The sequence below is a fragment of the Corvus hawaiiensis genome, chromosome 6 (genome assembly GCF_020740725.1).
Source record: "Corvus hawaiiensis isolate bCorHaw1 chromosome 6, bCorHaw1.pri.cur, whole genome shotgun sequence".
Taxonomy (NCBI): domain Eukaryota; kingdom Metazoa; phylum Chordata; class Aves; order Passeriformes; family Corvidae; genus Corvus; species Corvus hawaiiensis.
In genome coordinates, this window is record NC_063218.1 from 48,529,549 (window position 1) to 48,554,139 (window position 24,591).

The 24,591-nt window shown below is 45.9% G+C and overlaps 1 protein-coding gene across 1 annotated transcript; it reads right to left on the minus strand.

Moving 5' to 3' along the window:
- Positions 1-1,686: 1,686 nt before the first annotated feature.
- TH (tyrosine hydroxylase) lies at positions 1,687-24,546 on the minus strand. Its single transcript, XM_048308247.1, has 13 exons — positions 24,428-24,546; positions 19,770-19,979; positions 16,576-16,750; positions 15,699-15,787; positions 15,416-15,483; positions 13,652-13,702; positions 12,724-12,869; positions 12,215-12,350; positions 12,012-12,081; positions 11,654-11,710; positions 10,971-11,066; positions 10,677-10,810; positions 1,687-8,400 (listed from the first exon to the last, which is right to left on the minus strand). Exons 1-13 carry the CDS (start codon positions 24,515-24,517, stop codon positions 8,241-8,243), a joined length of 1,482 nt encoding a protein of 493 aa, XP_048164204.1. The 5' UTR covers positions 24,518-24,546; the 3' UTR covers positions 1,687-8,240.
- Between the last annotated feature and the right edge of the window lie 45 nt (positions 24,547-24,591).

The following is a 24,591-nucleotide window of genomic DNA, read 5'->3' on the forward strand; positions in this document are numbered from 1 at the left end:
TACTGTGTGCAGAAGTCAACATGTACATGTGCTACAGCTGCCCCTGAGTGGTTCACACCTTATACAAGATATTCAAAGTGAGTTGGTTAACAGAGACAGGAAGAAATCCTCATCCATTTGGAGCACAGCACTTGCTAGACTGAAAAACATCTGATCTCCAAACGCTTGTTTTATTGACCTGTCACCGCCAACCCCACCAGCTGCACAATGTGAGTGCAAGGCTGCAGTAGCACATCTGGGGTGCAGACATGTGGGGTTTTTCAATCCCTTACCTAATTTTTGCAAACCTCTCTGTTCAGTTAAACATAACAACAAAACCTGAACAAAACAAGCAAAAAAAAAAAAGAAAAAATCACCACCAAAAAACCCTCCCATGATCAGTTTTCAAGACATTTCAGATGCTTTCTGCTTTCAGCTGTGCCAGAAAAACGCCAAAAGATCATCTTCCCACCTAGAAAACCTAGAGTTCTTCCAAACACTGTAATGAACAAGTGTCGGAAAACTGAAAACAAATTCCTTGCAGTGGAAAGTGCAGTACCCACTCTGGTCCCTGGGGAAAAAACCAAGTCTGACTTGAGCTGGATTAGCAGTACGAATGACAGCTCAGGTCAGCCGCAGCCTTATCCGAATCAATTCCCCTCTCCGGGGAGGCAGTGCGTGTGTGTGCGCATACCTGCGGCTACAGGATTTGTAAATAATTGAGTTCTTCTGATCCCTACCACCACAGCACAAGAAGAAAGATTTGGTCCTGAGGGGGCTGACAGAGGTTCAAGCCCCAGATCTGCCACTTAGAGGCTTCTTCCCAAAGCTGTTTAGGCATGTAATTACTTTTCCGGCTCTGTGCCTGGTCTGAGTCTCTGATTCTCTGCCTCCTTTTATCTGTCAGCTTTTTACAGGGACAAGAGTACTCCTCTACCTCCCAAGCATGTAATGAAGATGAATTCATTACGGCTGTAACACTTTAACGAGCACTGTGAAGATACAGGGTATCCTTACGAGTCCTAAATTAGGAAACTCCCTCTCAGAGTGTGCTGGGGTGCCTGGATGCATGGCCCAGATCTGTGCCGGCAATACGTTAATCCACCTCTGTCCATGATTCTGGAAGGGATTTTAACAAGAGAAAGGGTCTGGCTTTCATGTAAAAGCCAAGCTTGCAGTAGTGACTGGAATTAGTTTCCTTTAACATGAGGATAACTCCGGAGTAGGAAACACTTATGTGATTGGGCATATCTTCTGGTCTCTGGATGTGCATCCCAATTCCTGGGCATCCTGTACCCCTGGATGCAGCAAACACAGAAATAGTGAGAAACGCTGAGAGAAAATGTATTTCGTGAAGGCAAGTCCCCTGGTGTTTTACTGTTTAAAAGAGACCTCCCAACTACTGTTCTGTGCATAATTGTGCAATTGGTAATATCCTGCCAAAGAAAGGCTTAGATCATCTCGTCTGCAAAGCATTTTCCACCCCCAAATAAACATTTTGCACAAGTTCAAGTTGCAGGTCTTCCACCATAATGTGCTCCAGGGTGGATTTTGCATACTGCCTGCAGGCAAGGCAGCCGACCTGAATATGGATAGCGGAAGGATGCAAGAGTCAAACTCAGGATGCTAGACCAGAAATATATTTTTTTATTCTTAATATCATGTGAGCAGCAGCACGATTCCAAAATGAAAAATATTTCTGTTTGATATTTCTTTACACAGAGAGACAGAGAGACAGACAGACAGATCCACCCACAGCAGCAGCAGCAGCGACAACAGCGAGACTGCTCAGCGAGGCACTGAGACAGGCACACACCAGAGGGGGTGGTGGGGCCTGGCTCTGAGGAAGGCTTTTCCCCTTTCTTCCTCCCTGGCCTGCCCGTGTTCCATCCAGGGGAGAGTTTAACCTGGGCTGACCCATCACTTTGGCTTTCCCCAGTCACTTTTTATAGGACTTGCAGTCACGTTTGGTGAGGTCTGGGGGAATGGTATGAAGGACCCCATGACCCACCCAAAGGACATGAGCTCGTGCTTAGCTCTAAGCAGCCACATAATCCTACAAATCTGCTCCACGGTTAGGAAAAGGGAATTGATAACATCTTTTGGTGAAGGGTGTGACTGGGTAGATCCTGAAAGGCTTTTTCTCTGAGTGATCTTGAGGCCAAGCTGTGTGGAGCTCTGAGTAACCTGATCTAGTGGAAGGTTCCCTGCCCGTGGCAGGGGGTTGGAACCCAAACCATTCTATGATTCTATGATCTCATTCAAGGCAACTCTACAAACCTAACCAGCCTTGTGCACAATACTTGAGGGATACCTTAAGACAAAATTGAAAGCATGGGAAAAATCCAAGACAACTCAGGAAAAAGACTAAAACCAGGAATACTGGAGGGCTGCAGGAAATCCCAACAATATCAGAGATTACAGCAGGGGCTGTGGGCGCCTCTCCAGCCCACAGGAAGCTGATGGGTGATAGAGACCAAATGTTTCCCGATATGGGAGAGTGGATGAAAAGAGACTCAAGGATTCACTGCCTCTATTAGTGGGACTGTTACGGGAAGCAGCAATAATCTATACCAAGGCAACATCATAACATCAGCTGCGTCAACGGGAAAATTGTATTTTAAAAAGGTCTATCCAGTGACTTGAATTAATTTGTCTTTACAAAAGGAATACCATCTAGTGGCCCAAAAAGGCAATAAGGATGTGCAATGGTAATTAGAGAATCAGATGAATTTAGAAAAAGAGAAGGAAAAACTACAGAAGTAAGGAGAGTGATTAACATATATAGTGCAGTGATTCGCCCTGGAGCAAGGGAGAGCTCAAAAGGGACCTGATCATAGTAAATGCAAAGCTAAAATTAGACACTTGCAAAAGCAGACTGGGATGCAAAAATTAAAAATAACTGCTGGAGTTCCAGAAAGTGGTGTAGAGAACTGGATCAGGAGCCATCACAGGAAGATTTCAAGGATGATATGGGCAAATGGGAAAAGAAAGAGAAGTTGAGAATAACAGCCTATCCCACAAAGACTCCAAATGCTGTCCCGGAGTAGATGGGTATGGCAGATCAAACTGCTGTAGCTGTTAAAATGAAAAAAAATGACCCCAAGGCAGGTAGCTGCAGATAAGAAGCCACTGAAAGGCAGCACAACAGTAGAGAAACTGCTTATATTTAGAATTAAATGGGGATTAAGCGGTAAATTGATTAGAGTGTGTGCTCCACCAGCTCTTATCCATTGTACGTTGGGCACCTCCTTGATAAACCTTTAATCTTGCCACCATAGGCATTTAATCAAATTGCCCAGCAGGGTGGTAAAACAAGGATCCAATTGGCACAGTCACTACCAGTCCATAGGCTCGAGGGAGATGGAGAGTCTTTAATAAACTGATAGGCAGCTGCTTGAATGTCATGGACATGAGCAGCAGGACATGATACCATGTACCAGCCACCCACTCCCAGTGGAGCACAGGTATCTCTGTGGTCCCTGGCAGCCCTGAGTCTGAGTCAGGCTCCTTGGACAGCGGATGAAATAGGAGAGATGGTGGCACAAATGCACCCCCACGATTCACACTAAGCTTCCATATGGCAGAATGCAGGGGAAGAAGCAATTGACAGAGCTGCTTTCACATTAGGAGAAAAACAATATACCTTTAGCTGTATCCCACAGGGCCGAGCACCTGCCCTGCTGCACATGCTTGTGTGAGCAAAGTGTTTGAGTGATGTGTGTGAGGGACAAAGAAAAGAGATTGCCTTATGTGATGATATTTGGGGAACAGCAGCTACAGAAGAAGAGGTACAAGAGAGATGTATCTGAGTTTTAAAATTAATAGACCAAATGGGATTTAATGTCAACTTGAATATGGCACAGTTAAAACAACCTCAAGTTAAATGCCCAGACTCTGAAACTGGTGAAACAAGACGATGGATAAATGCTAGAAAAGTTAAGCTTTCTGTGAAATAAAGACTCCCACTAATCAATCCCAACTCTGAAGAGTGCTGAGAGAATTTAATTTCTTATGGCAGCATATCTATAGCTGTGTTAGTATCTTATGGCAGTGTATCCATCTTTGCTAATAGCAGCAGAGCGTCATGGAAATGACAGGAAAAGAATCAGGGAGGGAGCTGGAGCAAAGATCGAGGCAGTGCTTTATCTGACATGAAAGAAGCTGCTTGAAAAGCTTCTGCACTAAAACTTCCAGTTAAAGGAAAATTATTCATAACAAGAATTTCAAGTGAGCTGATACTGTGGGAGCAGCGCTGCTACAGAGAAATAGGGGAGGAAAATGGATACCAGTAGCATGTGAGTCCTCTCCAGTGGCTGGACAGAATTTCCCCGGCCATGAGAAAACCTGGTTAGAGACAGTCTGGGCTGTGATGGAGTTCAAGGCTTTTCCCCTCAATAGTGCAGTTGTACCCCAGTTGTACCCCTCTGCTCTTACTCACAAAGAGAAGAAATGGAGATTAATGGGGATATCCTTTTATTGGAAACCAGGAATGAACCAAAGGCACTGCACACTCCTGGAAGTGCTACATTTGAACAAAGAGGAAGAACAACCCAACACACTCCTATCAGTGGAATGAGGGAACAAATAACGGGCAAACTAGAGAAAGGATCATGGCAAGGGGCTTACAGGCTGTCAGTAGAAGACAAACCCCTCTACACAACATCTCTACAGATAGCTACTGTCTGGTAATAGAACAAAATATAGGATGCATGATGGGGAGAAAGGCAATGGCAAGCACAAAATGGGACACCTATGAAGAAATCAGGAGTTCTATTTTACAAGCTTAGAGGGAGAGTGGGAATAAAATATATGTAAAGGATGCTGAAGTAATGTGAAGACTGCAAGCAATACTGAGAAATAATTTATTGAGCAAGTAGATAAATTAACTCAGACTTTGTTTACTGCAGCCCCAACCAGGTGTCAGCTAAAAATAGAAAATGGGATGGATACTGTGGCCAGTGGAATAAGAGCAAGTTATCTTACACTGTCATAATGAACTACATAAAGAAGTGTAGGGTACTCTGAAGAGAGTGCAAAGAGTTAATATTTGGCCTCAAATGAAGCAAGAAACAGAGGACATAAATAAAAACTGCCTAAGGTGTGCAAATGTGGATTAGTAAAAGAAAGCTGCCAACTCTACTGCATTGGCTAAACCAAGGACTGTGACAAACACTGCAAAGGGATCACCCCGATAAACTGTCACAAACTAAAGAGAGGTATCAGTATCTCTTTGCCACAATGAATGCCTTTCCTGGACAGGCTGAGGTTCTTCCACATGAAAGGAATACAACTGCTGGAACTGTAACAGTGCTGTTAGAGACAGTTGTTCATAGGTGTGGAACAGCACCTGAAACAGGGTAAGATGAACAGGGGGGAGGGGTGGGAAGGGGGTGGTTGTAAGTGAAGAATTCAAGTCTTAATAGCTAGCATAATAGGGGATTGAGCAAGGACTGTATATACCCTACCACCTGCAATCACCCAGACTGGTAGAAGGAAAGGAATTGGATTATTAATAATAGAAAATTCTAGGACAATATCCAAAATAATGGTCTGAAACCTTGCTATCAGCAGCTTTAAAAGCACTGATAGATTAGGGATTGGTTTACAACTCTACCGTATTTTGTTTGGATAGCCTGTCCCTTTGTAGCCCTATGTCTAAGGCCCTAAAATATTATGGCAAGATAAAGAAGGCAACAATGCTCTGGTAGAAGGTGCAACATGAGAAAAATGGGTAAAAGGAGAAAGCAAGGATCCAATTCATATATGGCTTATGAAATAAGGAGCCAGGTAATGTATTTGAAAACAGATACAAAGGAACAAGCCTTAGAGACAAAATGAAAGGGGGTCTAATAAGTTACTAATAGGATAAATCCTCTAAGATATTAAATAGGTGAGGGCAATAGTAAATACAAATGGGTTCATGTGTCTCAGATGCCCCCCTAAGGGGCCAAAAAATTCTGGAATCTGTCACGGATTTGTCAAGAACACAGACACTGAAAATGGCCCAAAGAGGGACCTCTGGCGCCTGTGCAGCCCGAGCCCCCGCACTCAGACCCCCCAGCTCAGCCTCATGTCCCAAAAGCAAGGAGGTGCAGCCCTCCTGGTGCTCACCTTCCCCCTGGCTGCAGCACAGCTGTTTGTGTGCTTGCATACTAATGGTGCTGGGTTATGCTGCAAGTTTTGCTTATTTTCTATTTTTGCAGGACAGCAGATTTTACTACAGCTCCTCCAAAATGCAGTGGATGACAGAGTCAGGGAGAAGCAATGCAAACTCCAAGGCAAGGCAGAGGATTTGAGGTCTCCTGCAGTTGCAAGGATTTCTAAGTTGGCTTTTCATTCCATATTAATGAATTTGGTCTTTTTACGAATTGCATTAATTGTAGATATTTAAGAAGGCAGATAATGACTGTGAAGTGCTTTGGAGACCTAGAGATGACCACCTTCAGACCTTTACAGTTCTGGAGCAGTTCTGGAGGTCAGACCAGAAAGCGAATGCCTCCACAGAGATTTCCTGCCTGGTCCTGATCAGGAGCCTGGCGTTGCTGCAGGGTTTGGAGCATCCTTGCTACTCTCATGGGCAGCAACCCAGGAGCTGCACACTACCAAAGGAGAGGAGACACAGCAACCTGCAGACCAGTAAACTGGCACTGCTCTTGTTAACAAGGTCATAACCCATGCATTAACTATACAGACTTATTGTTACATCTTGTCTGCTTGTTTTCTTTTTTTGTTTGTTTGTTTTAGTCTATTTTACTGAAGTCACCAGTAAGATTTTCATGGCTAGATAGCTAAACTATGGCCTAGCCTGCCTTAGTCTTGCATAGTTTGCTCCAGCTATTTAATCTAGTAGTAATATCTGAAGAACCCAAATGAAAAATTGTTACAGCTCTTAAGGGAGCCTTGAGAATTACAGCTCATGATCTGGATCCACCCAGATTGGGAAATCATAGCTGCAGCTTTGGAAAAAGTTCTCTAAAATGACAATAACTGAATGAACTCAGTAGTTTTATCAGTTTACAGGAAAATCCGACGAGAAGGAACAACTTGAGGAAAAGCAGCTAGCCCTGGTGTCAAACTGCTGATTTCAGTAATGGCCTTTTAAGCAATTTAGGAGGAATTTAGGAGGAAGGGTCAAATAAGAAAAGAAACAGAAAGGAGAGATTGAAGCAGGCTGGAGACTAAGTGCTGTCAGTAGCTAAGGAGTTAAAATTTGAGAGAACTGGGGGTTAAGCATATATATGTGGAGGTCTGAAATGGGATAAAGAGTAATGGATCGTAAACTATTATGACTGAGCCACAGTAGAAGTAACACTGGAGAACAATGTTAGCCGTGTTAATAGCCAAAGCTTCACTGCCAAGTCTTGCAGTTCTTTAAAGAGGAAATTATGAAAATCATACACTGTGGATAAGGATGGCAAAAGTCGACACAGGAATCTTATAAGTGATCATGCAAACAACTCTGTGTAATTCTCCCCTTCGCTGTCCCCCACAGCTGTTTAGCAGCCTCCACACATCCCAAGCCCAGCTCTGATACTGCACAGCTGCATAACCTTGGGCCAAACTTCTGAGCAAACCGCTAAGTTATGAGACAGCCTGCAAGAAGATAAGAAGGGCAAAAGCAGGGGGAGGAAAACTGAGAGCTTTGGGTCAGATCAAAACATTAATATCTGCACTGAAAACTGCATGAAACTGGGTTTGAGCATCCAAACTAGATGTTTACCTTCCTCAGAAGTGGCCAGCAATAGCATTATTCACACACCTGAGCTATATCAGGTGATACTGATGTTAGAATAACTAAGAACAAGACTCATGAAGTTGCTATAAGAGTTGCTTTGGGGATTAAAAAAACCAAACAGATTAAATTTTTCTCTCAAATTGCAATTTAAAAAAATTATCTTGTCTTTTTTTTTCTTTTTAAATAAAGTAGATTTTCTCCTCTTCCTTGCACCCAGGAACCTAGCACACAGCTCTTGACTTAACTTTTTAGCTTGGCCATGCTTTTTGTCTCTGCTAAGCCTCTTCCAGCAGCCAGTAGAAAAGCTACCAAAAGAACCACCAGGCCTTGGGTGCATCCCGCTGCCCTCCTCCGAGCTGGCCCTACGTACAAAAGTGGAAAGCTGTTGGGGTCGCGTGGTGACAGGCAGCAGTGCCAATGTTTGGAGAAGACAGGTAGGAATTACCTGGGAGCGAGGTGAGGGCAGAGCGGGCACGTCGGGGGCTGGGAGGGAAGAGGGGACGGAAATGGCTCAGTTCTTGTATTAACTGATAACATTGAGCGCGTTAATCAGCGAGTGAAGCTCATCCCTTACGCTCTCCAGGGAGTGACAGATCATCTGAGGGCTGTCCAGGAGCTCGATGCTGTGGGTGTAGGGCTCGTATTTCACCGAGAAGGGCCGCTTGATGTGCGCTGCGTAGCTCCTGCAAGGGAAGCGTGCAGAAGGCTGGGTATGAGAGATGAGTCCTGAGGCTCCCTCCTGCCCGTTTCCATTTACCCAGGAGGATTCCAAGAGGTTAATGCCTCCTTTAGGCAGAGTTTCCACCTTTCCAGCACCACAGGGTCATAGCTGTGGTTGAGATCCCTTCTGTTTGTTACAGAAAACCGTGAGTTTGACTGTGGCTTTCTGTGGGCTGTACCAAAGTGGAGGGTACATCAAACTGGTCACCTCCATGGCCACTGCCAGGCATCCTCTGCTGCAATTCCTTTTTCAAAAACTGCCAAGGAGATTTAGAAGCTAATTGCAGGGAAAGACTGTGGTATTATCGTATTATATTACTAAATCCTCTCTGACATGCATTTATTGACTAATCTCTGCTTGAGGAGGGTGAAACTGGCTGTGTGGCATGTTAAGGATAGACTTGACAGGCAGTGGCTCAGACCTGAGCTAGAGGATGAGAATAATGTCACCAGAGCCTTGTGCTTGAGCAAAGCTGCTCTGCTGCACCCAAAGCCAAATGCAGCCTGGATCTCAGTGATGAGCTTGACTTTACCTGGTATCTCTCAAGAGCAAGAGCTTGTTGCTGCTTTTCTAATGGAGAAGTACGTGGTCAAGTGAAAGCAAATCAAATCAAGGGTAGGGTTTCCCCAAAGCTGCCCACATTCACTTCCAGCACTAAGATTTGTATACTTGACAACGTAGGGCTTTTTCGTTTGGGGGCTGTGTGAATATGGAGCTGAAAATCTATATTTAGGTACTTATGGCTGCAGTCTCATGCTGGAAAGGCTTGGGAACACGAGGGGACAAACAGCGCTAACAACAGGCATGCTCCTCGCCTCTGCTGAGGCTTCACCCTTTCGCTCCTGAATTGCTTAGCTTAGGCTACCCTCTGGTGGCTACCGCGGGTCTGCTCTGGCTCGGGGAAGCGCAGCCCTTTCCCAGATGGAGACAGATGTTCCTCTAGCTGGTACTTCATGCCGAGGCCAGAATTGGAGGGATCTGGGGGAAAACACAGCTCAGAGGGCCAAGGGAAAACACGGTCCAAGGCGCAGGCTGGCCCTGGCAGGGAGCTGCCATGCCATGGCAGGAAAACAACAAAAAGAAGTGCAAACAAAGGGGGTTTCTGCATACTCACATTGCCCTCCTCCTAAAAGATGTGGTTCCTCTCAGTTCTACCAGGCAAGGTCCAGCTCACCTCTCGTTAATGCCATCAGCCACAGCGATGGCTCATAGCACAGCTGCTAATGGCTAGAAACCTGCCCTCCAAAAGGGGTGTGCTCACTTGACACCTTTTGAATCATATAGATACGGCATGGCTGCTTGGAAGGGCATGGGGGGAGTGTGTCCTTTCTGAGGAAAGAGGCTTTTCTCGAGGCATAACACTGATAGTCAGAACTGTGGTGGCAGCTGTCAGTAATGCAAAAGACACAGTGCTTTCACCTCATAGAGTAGCATCTGTGTGGTCTCTGAGCTCTTTAAAGAGGATCATTTACAGTGCTTGTCACAGTCAAGACCCTCTAGCCTAATCTTGGCTGTGTATGTGGTGCATTTTCCCTTTTTAAATGCAAGGAAATGACTCATTAGGCAGCAGTTGGGGTTTTTTTAAAGCTGCCTCGTGTGTGTGTGTGAGGACAGGCTCCCCGGGTGCTTGCAGCTGGACTCCAGGTTGTATGAACAGTGCAAGTGAGGGTAATAAAAGCAGAAGCTGAAATATAGCAGTCCTCACCACGTTATTTGTATTAAATACCCCTCTTACAGGAACTGTAAAGTCATGTAAATCATGTTCACCCCATTTTGTCTCTTTCCTAAGCAAAGATAAAAATGGTATAGGCAAAGTTTTCCTCTGTCAATCAAAGCAATCCAAGGACTGAGCTTTCCTCCTGTGGGCAGCTCTGGTTATGACCAAGAAAATGCTCTTCTGAACAGATGTCTGTGGGTAGACCTGCCCCATATCATCCTGTTTGTAGTCCCATGGGATGGGGAAACCCAGTTACCCTGGTGGGATGGTGTCTGGGGTCCACTAACCCATGTTAACCAGCCTAGGAGGCAAAAGTTCATTTTTTCCCCTGGACAAATCCATTCATGTCAAGAATGTTCCCTGTAGGAACTGGAGAACTGCTTTATTTCAAAAGACCTGATCAAAATTTTCAGAGCACTTCTGAGAACTTGAACTGAAAGCAGCCATAATGTCAAGCCCTGTTTTAATATATAACACCTTAATGTCCTTCTGTTTGGGTCTTTCTCACTGCCCAGTCCTACCTCAATTTATTTTTGGCATCACTGAAGCTCTCAGACACAAAATAAACAGGCTGGTAGTTCTGGTCCTGGTAGGGCTGAACAGCTGCAGCATCAGGGTCAAAGTCCCGCACCTCTGGTTCGTCTGACAAGGAGTGCTACAAACACAGCAGAAAAATTCCAGCATGAAACTGAGGGGATTGGAGAGACGTGGGGTAGGAAAAGGTGGAGAACAGATTGAGGAAAGTCTTTGCACAGAGGCAGAAGGTGTTTTCCTCTACAGGGCCTAGAGCAGAGGCAAGTTATGCTGGGACTTACTATGAGCTCCCCATAGGAAGAGAGGAGCCCGGCTCCATAGGCTTTGACTATTCCATTCTGTCTGCAGAGCCCAAACTCCACTGTAAACCAGTAAAGCTGTGAAAAGAAAAAGAAAAATTCCTGGGGGACACAGCTCCTCATCTTCATCTCCCTGTCACTTCTGAGCCCTTGCATCGTGGCCAGGGTTTGGGGTTATTTAAAGGAACAGGCACCTGCCTCTTTGTCCCCTCTCCACACTTTGCTTTCAGAGAAAAGTACTAAACTAAGTTGCTGCTACACCAAGACAGAGAGTCTGTGTCCCTGGGCTTGTTCCCTCTGCACCCAGCTGCTGTGAGATGCTGCTGTTTGGTGTCCTTGGAGCAGGACGGGTCACCTTGCTGAGGGAGAGCCAAAGGAAGTGGATGTCATTTAATCCCACCCCAAAGAGTCCCAGCAGGGCTGCTGTTGGAAATATGATGCTTGATGATACTACTGGTGCCCAAGAAAATTGGGTTAATGTGCAAGCAAGCTCTGCTCTTTAACTGATCTCTGCTCTGCACAGTCATCACTAAAAGAGCAGGGCAGCTTGGGTGGGAGCTCTGAACCTGCCAGTCTTGGAATACCAGGCTGGACCAGTCCCCTTGATACCACAAAAGCACTGCTGGAGTGTTTGTGCCCCCCATCCAGCAAGGAGGAAAATTTACCGTTGCTAGTTTCTCAATTTCTTCATCAGTTGCTCCCAGAGATGCCAGCCCAATGTCCTAGGAAGAGAAGGGAAGGGGCTAACATCAGGACAGGTTTGGTCTGTGGACCTTATACATTCATTGCTCTGTTTTATTGCCTCGAGACCACAGATACTGCTGCCCTGCCATGCCAGGAATCTGCTGGGACTTCGTGCTCAGACTAAATCCACTTTGTTGCAGAATCAGTATTAGTTAGGGTCTTGGTCCATGACTGGAACTTTGGAACATCATGGTTAATAGGAGCAAGAAAGGTTTAGGTGGCAACACTGGGGTTTGGATTCTGACCTCTCAAGGAGGAGAAAGCAGATAAGCACCTTACCTGAGAGAACTGGGCAAATGTCTTATCAGCCAGCATCGGGACGTGCCCCAGCAGCTCATGACAGCAATCCCTGCCAAGGAGAGCGGGGCAAGGAGGAAAACACAGTCAGCAGCAGACAGAGTGTGTCTGTCGGGGAGAAAGGGTAATTGCTGACCAGGTGGGACACTCTGGGCAGGGAGGCCATGGGGCCGGGCAATACTCACGGCTCGGGGGAGTGCATGGGTGAGGACGCGTGGCGGATGTACTGCGTGCACTGGAAGACGCGGAAGGCCAGGCTGGCCAGGAAATCCCGTGCCGACAGCAGGCCGGCCACCGGCCGGAGCTGGAAGCCGGTCCTCTCTGAAACAGCACACACCATCTGTGCCAGGTGCATGGCCCACGGGCTTTGCCACTGCTCCCAACACTGGAAACTCAGGGAAGGGCTTCTGCTATGCCAGGCCTAATCTATCTGCTCCTGCTAGGGATCAACGCCTGCTCTTTAGATGCTCAGTGGGATCATTTGACTGTGGGCTTGCTCTCCAGTCACAGCCTGCTGCGTTTAGCTGCACTCCCCACCGCTTGGGCTCTAACTCTGTCGTCTGTGGGCAGTGCACAAGCCACCAGCTCTCCTCCCAAATTTCAGCTCACAAACTACTCCTTTGGGTTCAGGCTTCCCATCTGTAGTTGCCCCACCAGCAGACCCTGAACCTGGGTCCCCCAGGCTCATACCCACCTTTCAGGAAACGGGAAACCTCTTCCAGCTGAGGGATGTTGTTCTCATTGTAGCCACAGAATTTCTCCAGTAGACTGAAAGCTTCAAGGTACTCCTTGCAGGCATGGGTGGGGTACAAGCTCTTCAGGGTGCTGTATACCTCCTTCCTTCAGGAAGAGAGGTGGCAGACATTCAGTGGTTAATGTGTCTAGTCCTCTCCTGCACTTTGGCTGTGCACTGTCAGGGACTCATATCTTTAGGCTCCATGTCCTTTGCCTTTCTCCACCTAAGTCTATGTCTCTGCACATTGATAGAGGTATGTAAACATACAGACACACATTCAAATGAACCTGCAAAGGCAGCAGCTGCGTCTGAGCAGACCTACTGCTGACTTGAAGGTCAGAAGACTGTATAAAAGGTATTAACTGGAATTAAAATATTCCCAGTAGGTTAAGTCCTGAAGCTGCACTGTGAAGACAGTCAATAGAACCAGAAGATGACCTTGTTGAGAAGCCTGTGTACTCAGCTCATGTGAGCTGGCCTTGTTTTCAGAAACACTCCTGCAGCAACACTCCTGGAAAAAATCACGTTCAAAGGGAGTGTTTTCCTAAGTGAGGCCTGTGAGGTACCACACAGATATTCACCATGGGCCTCCTACTTTCTTGCAGCTATGACAACTGCTCTTTGTTTGGAGGCTGCTACTAAGTCAGGACCCTTAGAGAAGTGGGACTCCAAATTATCTACCTTGCTCTCTGGAGAGGCTCCTTCGGAGGGAATTCCTGGGGCTGCAGTGTGAAGTGTTTTTCATAACAAGCCATTAAGTAGGATGCTTGCACTCCTGATACATTTTTCAAGAGGTCATGCCCTGGATGTTTGGGTTTTGATTCCCAGTTTCTAGTGCTGAAGCACTAATAATGAAATCAGCACCAGTTATGAAATCAGCACTCACCAGGTAGCTGTCTCCTCCGCTGTGTACTCCACATGAGGGATCGGGTCCCCACTGCAAGGCAAAGGCACCATTACTGAGCAGAGCCCCAGCCAGGCTCCTCTTCCCTCTGAGAAGGAAGCACTTTGGAGAAGCTCTGCATGATGTTCATCAATCTTCTTTAAAATCCAAACAAGGGGGTGACAGGAAAGACAAAGCCTTAGTACTGGGTCATTTGTACAGGTGCAACAAATACATAGACACAAAGAAAAGCATGAGTCTTGTCAGAGATTATAAATGAACAAGGGATGAGCAAGAATTTGGCAGGTGTAATATTTACCAGGGGAAAAAAAAAAAAGGTTTTCACTGGAGAAAATTGAAACTGTGAAAATAAATTCATTTCATGAGTCTGAACTTCAAGGAGCTGATGGCTCCAAGAATGAACAAGTGGCTGGGAAATAAAAGCAGCTAATAAGGAAAACTAAATGCATTTGAACTGCAGAAAAAATGTATTGTCAATAAGATTAAGGATGGCAGGAAAAGCAAATCTCAACTTTGATATAAATGGGCATTGCTGAAAGAAGACTGACAATTTTGCTTTTTCTCATAATAGTTAGCGACTCTATATCCTAAATCCTTCTTTTCTGTATTTGGACAGATGAGATATCATGTATTCTGAAGTACAGTTCCTGAAGGGATGCCTGAAGGGATGCTACACAGTGGCTCATAAATGCTAACCTGCAGGTGAGATGTTAGAGAAGACATCTTAAATTGGTGCCTCATCTTAGGACAGTATTTATCCCTGTGTCGCTTGGGACTCTTCCTCTGGCACCGTGACTTTCTGTGCATTTACTATTTGTACAGGATAAAACCATCGGTGTCCATATTCTGGCCTTCAAATTGGCAAAGTACATGAAAACCAACAGCAGAAACCCTTGCTGGGATCACACCAGTTGCAGGGGAAGCTCAAGAAGGTGACCCATATAATTTTTGTAGTCTGGTTTCAGCACTTAAAGTCCCCCTCAGAGGGAGAGAATGCTATGGTGAAAGGCAGTGTCACTGCATAGGATCTTGGGAATATTTTACAAACCTAACTGAATATTAGAGCTCTGTTTGATGTTGTAGTGAACAGGCTGAGTGCTATCACTGCATATATCAGAATAGAAGTACTGAGTAGGAGTACAAGACAGTCTTAAAGCTATATAAGACAATGATGAGAACACTCCTGGAATCTATTTAATTAACAGACAGAGTTAGGAGGCAGATCATTTAGCCTATAAATACCCTCATAGCAAAAAAAATCCTGATAGCAGTATTTCATCTAGCAGATGAAAGGCATGTATGATCCACTGGGTAAAAGCTAAAGCTATTGAACTCCAGCTTAGAAATAAAACCCACATTTTTTCACAACTAGGATAATGAAGCCTTGGAACAAATTTTCTGGGCATGGGGTAGCTTGAAACACTGAAGTCAAAACTAGATGCCATTCTAAAAGAGATGCTACATTTCCAACCAAAGTTTGTGGCCTGGTGGACTTCTCTCTGGCTTTTGTTATGCAGGAGGTTTATTCTTACTATACCCTTGACAATGTATGAATTAATGACAAGAGACGTTTTTAATTAGAGACTGGAATGCAAAGAGAGAAGAGAGACACAAAAGGAGCTGGAAAAGCTGAATGGGGAGACAAAATGTAAAGGAAGAGAAGTGCCATACAGGTAGCACAATGACTTCCCAATAGGTTCATTGACATGTCATTATCCCTGCATGGATGTTAGGAAGGAGACTTACTGCTTATAGTGAAAAGCAATCTCTGCTATTGATTTCCTTCTCTGGCGGTATACTTGGTCAGAGTAGCCCTGTGGTGACAAATAGGAACAGAGACAGGACTTTTAATCAGTTACTAAAATTTCTCACCCAGGAAAGCTCATCACTGGCTGGAGAGATGTCTCTCAAGGTGGCAATCACACTGCAGTTCCCTGATCAGCTGCACTAATAGGTGTTCTTAGCTCCCTGCTTCTGTGGGACGGCTCAGGAGTTCAGCGTGAGGGGGTGCACACACAGACTGACTCACCGGGTGATCCAGATCCAAGTCAGGGTCAAACTTGGTGACCAAATGGTGGCACTTGTCCAATTCACAGATTTTTCTGGGAAACCAGTGAACTGTGGGGAGAGAGAAAGTGACAGTCTGTCTGTGGAAGTGAAGATCCCCTAATGAGAAGGGGCTGTGAGGCTGAATAAGACACACCTGCTCTGGTGTATGAAATGCACACGTACAACAAGCAGCTCATGGCACAGCTACTTCCAGGCAGTAGTTTTGCTATCTCAATGCTCTTGTCCTAGAGTCATGTCTAATGCCATGATCTGCATTTCACTACTTCCTTGGCTATCTCTCAGCAAAGTATTTTGTGACAAAATTAAAGAAGATGAAAATTAGATTTTACTGAAAGAGACACATTAAAAAAACACCCAGAGGTCCTGCTGGTCATAGATCTCTAGGGATCTCTAGGGATATTTTACAATAATCATCCTATCTTCAGAACAGGATGGCACGGGAAGTGTCTTGTAGGTTATCACTGGAATCTGTACAGAGGCCCCGACATGTAGGTAGGAAACTACTTTGCATTTATAATATAAAATACTGGAGTAGGAATGGAGAGCTCATTAGGAGGGGTGTCAGCAAAGCATGAAATTCAATCTCTTATTTCTATTTTTTCAATCTGTTACCAGAAGAACGGGCTATGAACAATGGAGTCTGCTGAGAAAAGGACAAGGAGGGAAATTACTTTCAGGATTCAGGTGTCCCAGAGGCAGTTCTTTCTGATTTGCTCAAATTTAGCATAGAGCAGCCCTTTCCCTTCCCTTCCCTGGGAATAACAAAGTCTCCATCCTGTTTCTACAGGGAGAGCTCAGCCTTTCTGCACAAGTGAAAATATTTGTAAGCTCCTTACATTTGTCTTCCTTAGTGGTCCTCACATCTTCTGCTACCCTCTTGATGGAGCTAATGAAAGTGTTGAGGTCAGAGCTGTGGACTTCACAGCGCACAAAGTATTCCAGCTCAGCGGTCCCTTCACGGGGCTTTCGGCTAAGCCTGGTCTCCAGGTGGTGAATTTTAGCTTCAAATGTCTTTTGAGACATGGAAAGAAAAAAAAAACTACATTAAGCAATGTTTGAAAAACCTTCTGGTACCACTCAAAGATGCCCATATGGACACATGAAATCACAGAATGGTTTGGGTTGGAAGGGATCTTAAACATCGTCTTGTTCCAACCTCCCTGCGATGGACAGGGACAACTTTCACTAGCCCAGGTTGCTCAGAGCTCCATCCAGCCTGATCTTTTTAGCACTTCCAGGGATGGGGCATTCACAACTTCTCTGGGGAACCTGTGCCGGTGCCTCACCACCCTCACAGTAAAGAATTTCTTCCTAATATCTGACCTAAACCTACTCTCAAGTTTGAATCCATCCTCCCTTGTCCTGTCACTACATGCTCTTGTAAGAAGCCCCTCTCCCATCTTTCCCCTAGACCCCCTTCAGGTCCTGGAAGGCCGCAGTTAGGTCAGCCTGAAGCCTTCTCTTGTCCACGCTGAACAATCCCAGTCTGGGATGGATTCCCTCTTGTCGTTTTCTTCATGCCCCCACCTGCCTCCCGTATAAACACACCTATTAATTCCACTTTTTTCCCTTCTGCCCAAACACCGGGGCTGTTCAATAACTACCAACAGAAGACTTCCACCATGGCAAAGAAGACCGTATCAAGAGAGGCAGTTGATGGGGCAGAGCACCACATCTCATGGCCCCCTTTCCCGACCCAGCGGCTGCCGAGGCGTGTGTTGGCGGGGGCTGTGGTGGGTGGGCTGCGGGGCGGGCGGGGTCCCGAGGGGCGGGCGCGGTCCCGAGGGGCGGGCGCGGTCCCGAGGGGCGGGCGCGGTCCCGAGGGGCGGGCGCGGTCCCGAGGGGCGGGCGCGGGCCGGGCGGGCCGGGCGGCGCGGCGCTGGCCGTGGTGCTGAACGCCGGGGCTGCCACGGCCCTCCCGCACCAGCGCTGCTCTGGGTTCACTACCGGCGCGGATGTCATTTGGGCTCGCTATGGGAACTGAGCTCCCCCATGGAATAAAGAGACAAAATGATGTCTATAGTCTTCCAAAGGGCCCTGGTAAATTTGTGGGTATTTTCTTTAGCTCAGTGAAAATTGGCAGTACAAGTCCAAGGCCCTAGGCAATGACCCAACCTTCCCAAAGTCCCTGCAAGACCTTTGATAGAGGAAGGGACATGATTTCTTTTGTTAATCAGAGGCAAAAAGATGAGAACGAACAGATGCAATGCCACAGGTAAATTAAATTTAGGATGGTGTTTTTTAATGTACCTACCAACTTCACTATTACATTGTCCCCTCAACAATCGATACCTTTGCATTAATCTGACAGCCATGATTGCATTACCTATGCTTCAGCTTCATGTAACACATACAGAAGAGTGAAAACAGCTTCCCTGCAGCCTGGTTCATGATGAGGCAAATGTCATTATGCCCGTCTGCTTTCATATCTTGTACCTGCATTGCCAGAGGGATCTGGGAAATGAATCTTCCTCTGTCAGGACTTGACATGCTTGTCTTTTTATTATATTTAAAGTTCTCTCTGTGACAAGCTCAAAGAGCTTTTTTGCTCCAGGAAGAAACAAACATTATTTGAACATAAGCTGCTGGCAGCTTCTCGCTTGATGTTTTGAGAATTGTTTAAATTACAGAGTTTAAATGCAGTGTAACATAAAATCTACCAAGTACAAGAGCTTACACATCTGTTCCATACCCACTGAGCAGTCTGTTGAATGTTACACTCATGGATTTGTCACACTTTATCTGGCATCTGTGCACTTCTGGGAAGGAGACCCCAATCATGGCAACACATGCGTTTTGTCTGAAAAGTTTGTCATAGAGGTTCTTTTAGTCTTGAGACAGGAGCCATACGTTGCCCAGAAACCAACTTTTCTAGCAACAGTCCTCTTAGAGGAGAAGCAAGATGTTTTGTAATTGCTGAAGATCTAAATGTTTTTCATAAGATTATCAGAGGTAATACTAAATGGGCAATGAATAACTAGAATGCCCTGTGATTTCAGGGAAATACTTATCCCCCAAGCACACTTTCTGTAAGTTTACAGTTTTTAAGTAGCGGGTTTACCAGATAGTGTACATAGCCTCAAATAACCTCCTGTGACTGGACCTGCTCTGAGCAGGAGGTTGGACTAGAGACCTCCAGAGGCCCCTTACAAGCCACGTGACTGATTAATAGGAACAAATTGTCCTCTCCTCTCACTGCTGAAGTCAATGAAATTAAGCTACCATAGATAAAACGCATCTTAGGACCTCAGTTTGCAAAACACTTTTGGATCATTCTGGATGAAAGCACACTACATGAATGCAAGCTGTCGTGCTTGGATTGCCGTTTAAATAGGCAGCACTTATCTCAGTCTTTCCATTCATGGCACCGAGATCCTATATAATGCAACATTACGTTGCTGGCTAGGAGGAAAAAGCTCAATTATCAGTTTTCCTTGGTATTAAAGGCATATACAGGATACATCACTGAGGGGAACCAACAGAACCTTTAACATGTCAGTCAGAATAATCCTTGAAGCAGAGAGGTAATTTTGAAATCAGTATACCAGTTTTACACCCAGGGCGAAGTTGTTTCCGTAGCTGTTTGACCAAGGACCAGTGTGGTAATGACCCACAAGTGAGGTGAGTTTGGTCTGTAGACAGGCAGGGCACACAGCTTGCCTTGAATGTGGAATCAGAGCCCTGCAACTGAAGTTGAAGTGCTGAGCAGTGGGGAGGGCTGTCAGAGTACACTACAAGTCATAAGGGTGTGGACTGGAGTGTGAAACTGAAAATAATTAAGCAGAATTAATCCCAGAACTTAACAGTACTGCAAGACAGAGGTATGCCTGCTTCTTAGTGATGGCAAGTGAGGGCACTCTGGGGCATGAGCAAAGCACAACTTCAGGGATATCAGACAATCAACTGGTAATTTGAAGTAAGCAGACCTAGTCTGAGTCTTCTTTATTACGCTCAAGTGATGCTTCTCACAGCACAGTCATGAAACCTGAAGTGTGTTCCTTGAGTACAACACAACAGGCTGGGTACTCACCTCAAATACCTTAAGGACACGGGACAGCGGTGAAGTCTTGGCTCCCTTGAGCATGAAGAAGAGGTTCAGCATGGCTCTCCCATCCTTCTCCTCGAATACAATGGTCTCTGTAGACTCTGCAGCATCAGTGGCTGCAGCTGCAGCTGCAGCCTCTCTTTCCTTCCTGGCATCTTCAATGAGGCTTTGACGTCTTCCAATGAACCGTGGAGACTGCAGGCAGAACAGAAATAAATAACACTGCTCACGGAGATGTAGGAGATCAGAGGCATTCCAGTAGCAGGATGAGATGTGATTGATATGCCTCAGCAGAGGAAGCAGGGAAAAGCTGGACTGACTTGCCGGGCTTTGTAGAGGAAGATCTGCTCATGAGAACTGAAGTTTTAGAACTGAACTTCTAGAAATGTGGGGCTTTAGGAAGAAAACTGTGTAAAATATCTTTTTAGCATAACTGGAGAGTGGACTTCTCCCCTCTCCTACTCTAGCAACAGTTTTCAATAGCCTCCAAAAAACCAAAAATCAGAAACGATCTTATGTGGTTTTCGGGTGTCTGATGAATTCAAGTGAAGAGACATCAGATAAACCTGAAGTCATCTGAGAAAAAATATTTTGTGAGGGACAGCTGAAGCCCACAGCTGTGGCCTGGCCAGAAAACATGAACTGTTTGCAGGTGTATTAGTGGGGCAGCTTAGCAAAACTGCTCCCAAGATCCAATATGACATTTACTTTTGACATTAAGTGGATGCTTATCCATTGAAGTGTAATTGGAACCACAACCATATACCTCAGGAAATAAATTCCTCCCACTCATCTGTAGATTTGTTTTGTCTCAACAAACTCCTGCAGATTTCTGTTACTTGGAATTGAACCTAAAATGCAACTCTGTGCCTGAGGTCATGTTAGGACACCTGTTTATATTTATGGTGAACTACAATCTATTTCAATCACTGTTGTTTCTTTTGTTATACAAATAGCTCATACACCAACTTATTTGTTCTTGGTCTTTTTACAACCAGTTTTCTATTTAGAGGCTACGCATCTGGTTCCAGTTTTCTGTGTTCAAGACCCAAACCAGACGACAAACCCCCAGAACTTGCTACAAGAAACCTGGTGCAGCACTGAAGAAGGACTCAGAGTGGGACTGGCTTCAGTTTTCCCTGTGATTACATTGAAAATATTTAGAAAAGAGATACATGCTAACTTAGCTGTGCTTTCCCTTCCTTGCGAAAACTCAGAGTGTTCTCCTTCTAAAAGACAGCCTGATTGACTACTAAGTTTATTTTCTCTCTGATTTTCAAAGCCTGCTATAAATAACTTATGTTTCCTGGGAGAATCCTCTTGGATGTTTTAGCGGTGCAAAGCTGACATTTTAAACGCAACCTCAAAAACTCAGCACATCGAGGCACCAGCCCACGCACCTCTATCCGGTCCCGTTTCAGTAAAGACACCCCTCTGAAATTACATATGCTGACCCACCCTTTATTCCTCAGGGCACAGAAGAACACCTTCTAAGAAATAAGTGAATGCTGCTGCTTGTCTAAAGTGGTGGTATTGGTGCCCAAAGAGAGCAGATCTCTAACAAGGGACCTCAGCCACAACTTTAAAAATCTTGTGAGCATGTGCTCAGCTTTAGGTTTGTGTTTTCCATCACTACAGTGTTTTAAGCTAAGCTGGTGTTTGCTTTAAAGTGCCTGCAATAAGCAGGGCAAACAGCCCTGTGCCAGCCACAGAAAAGTTCCACAGCCATCCCAAGCCATGCAGTGCTTTACCTAAGGGTGCTTTGTCACACTGTGCCCCGAGGTGCAGAGGTGCAGCAGGATTTTACTTCTGGGTTGGAGAAGGGGAGAGGAGGGAAATTAGACCCCCATATTTAGGCTGTAAATCAGGTTAAAATCCACCTGTGTGGGGTTTAAAAGGCCACAGTTGGGTGACTGGAAAGCTGCACCAGGAGAGGCTGACTCAAGCAGTCAAACGTGTGCTGGGACTGGGTGGCCCCCGGCAGGCAGGACTGGGGGCTTTGGTCCCTGTTGAGGGGTTCTGTAAGTTCCTTAGCTCCATGATGGCATAGTTCAGGTGGGTAAATTTTAAAAAAACCAAAACAAAGCAGAAAAAGGCCAAATTTTTCTTGGGAGAAGAGGGCTGGGAGGGGTCTGCCTGCCTGCTGCCTCCTGTGCCAGGTGGAGGCTGCCTGGCTGCCCGTTCCCCATCTCATTGTCCTCAACTCTACCCCTCACATTTACGCTCATTGGGGTATTATCTCCTTTTTCTGGAAACTAGGAATGTGGCATATATAACAGCCAAACTGATCTCATGATAAATGCCTTCCTTTCCTCCAAAGGCACCATTATATGGTATTTCTGAATTGCTTTGCAGACTCGCTCCCTGAGTGCATATCTGGCTACAGTGAGAACTGTAATTTGATTTTACAAAGCATTTATTTGCCTAACCAGGGCCTGACTCATTCACCTCTTCTGAAGGTTAGTTTGCACCTCTTATGAAGGGTTTGTTCATTTTTCCTTCTTTGAATTTGCTGCAAGTCAGAGTGCCCAGTCTGAGTATTGTCATTAAAAATACTGTGTTCTGAGCTATTTTGTTGTTTTTTTTCCCTGGCTCATTACTTGCAGCAATCAGGAGGGATTGTTAAGATTGGGGACAGTAATGTCCCACCCCTGTTTCCTTGGGTGCTCTTTCCTGCTGGTTTGGCTCCAATGGCTGTCTCCTGCCTGGCTCTGTAACCAAACCCTGCCCCAGCTACAGTCCCAGGGTCTCTTGCAAAAACCATTAGCAGCAGAAAAACTTAATACGTAACCAAAGATTTTTCCACTGAGTTTGATATTTGTCTGGCCCAGCTGACACGTAAAATACCCACTGGTGTAGATGAGTTCTGGGATTGCAAAGGTCTGGCTTTCCCCCCCAGATTGCAGTTTCCCCTGGCAAGGGAACACCTCAGACCTGCCGGAGGTGGTGCGATGGTGGGTGAGGGCTGTGTGGCAGATAAGCCACGGTCACAGTGACAACACGAGGGCCAGGGACATGTGATGTCAGGAACAAATGCAGAGTCATGCCTCTTGCCTGGTAGAAGCTAGCAAAATAAGCAACAGGTTTGTGGAGATCTCCTGTGCCAGGTGAGAGCTAAGAAAAGAGCTTTTCATGCATCCAACTCTCAGAGAGAACCTCACAGGGCAAAGTTTTAAATACTGTGGTTTTCCTTTTTCTGAAAATTTTCATTCAAAGAAGGAAGACCAACACAGGCTAAGGTTTTATGTATCCTCCAGGCTGGAGGAGCCACTGACACCAAGCAGGTTGCCTTACTCTTGTCAGCCCACCTGTTGAACCTGAACTCCTCTGGCCCTTATGTTCAGTGGCCCATTTTTTCATAAAACACAGAGCAGCACCCCAGAGGGTGTAATAGCCAAACACTCTTCACTTCTCCAGACAGTGAGCATCTCAAATACTGATTTTACGAGTTGCCTGGAAAATATCAGGTTTTCAAGGGCCGCTCAAGTGTTCATTATTTTGCCAGAATGAAAAGGACGGTGTGAGAGGGAAGCCTTCCCTGATTTCCATTGATTAGAGAAAACAAGCTGACCTCCTTGCTTCCTAAATATTTCCCTTCCTTTCCAGCACACTCCACTCTCCAAAACACCTTCCTGCTGATGTACAGGTTGATTTTAGTGAGGCAGAGGCTTAAGAGGAGAGTGGGTGAAAAAGGCAGCAGGTACAAGGGAGGGAAATGGGGAGGTCTAAAAGTGACCTGCTGGAGTCACGCTGAAGATATCTGCCAAACACATCTGCTACCTAACCCATCCTATTCCTAAGTTTCCTCTTGCCCAGCATCCCAAGAGGGTCCTCTCCTGGTGCACCCACTGCCACTGGCTGCATTGTCACCTTCAGCCTGTCCACATCTTTGCCTCACAGGACCGTTCAATACTGGAAGTCTTCAAGCTCATCCTGCCTGCCAAGGCTTTGAGGTTAGGAGGTGAAATGTCCCTGTCCCGACAGCCAGCCCAATGGGTTGGCCAGGCTTGGCTTTCTAAAGACACTTGACAGCTCAGGGAGAAGTTTTCCTCTCCCTTTCCAGACACATTCAGATCAGGTTTGTGCAGAAGCTTCCCCTGGGCTAAACACAGGGCTGAGAACACATCAAGGAGGACTGGGAACAGAAATGGGGGAAGGATGTTCTGGGAGATAAACTGGATACAGCAGCCATGAACAAAGTAGTTAAACTTCCTGTGCCTTGTGTGCTGTCTGAAATGACAGCCCCACTTTTTTTATTATGCTAGAACAGGTGAAATCTCTGCAGTTTAACGCACTGAAACCTGGAAATCATTAAGATCTTCAAATTGCCTTTCACAGGGGGGATTTCTTGCTATTCTTGCCTTAGGTCTGTGGGTTATTCACCTTACTTTTGGTTACTGAGGTGGTTTCATTATTTCAAGTTTTCACCCCCTTAAATGTTTTCATTTCACATGTATCAGTATGTAGAGAGAACTGCTGGAGTAATTTCCCTTTGCCAGCCTAGAGCCTGGACATGCCCATGTCGGGGAAGTCCCACAAATGCAGTGTTGGTCCATCTATCCCTGCCTGCCTCTGCCTACAGCTATGGAAGAGGCTGTGCTTTTTGGAGGGGGAGGGAAAGAAGTGGGGTAGGGTTGTCTTACCATGATGGCCTCGGCTTGCTTGGAGTCCAGCTCCGACACCGCCCTGCGGAAACCTTTGGCTGCAGAGGTGGAGATGTTCGGGGTTGGCATCTTTGCTCTTCCACGAGCTCTGCTGTCTGCTTTCCAGCTCCTTGCCAGCTTTTTATAGGGCAGGGCTGACGTCA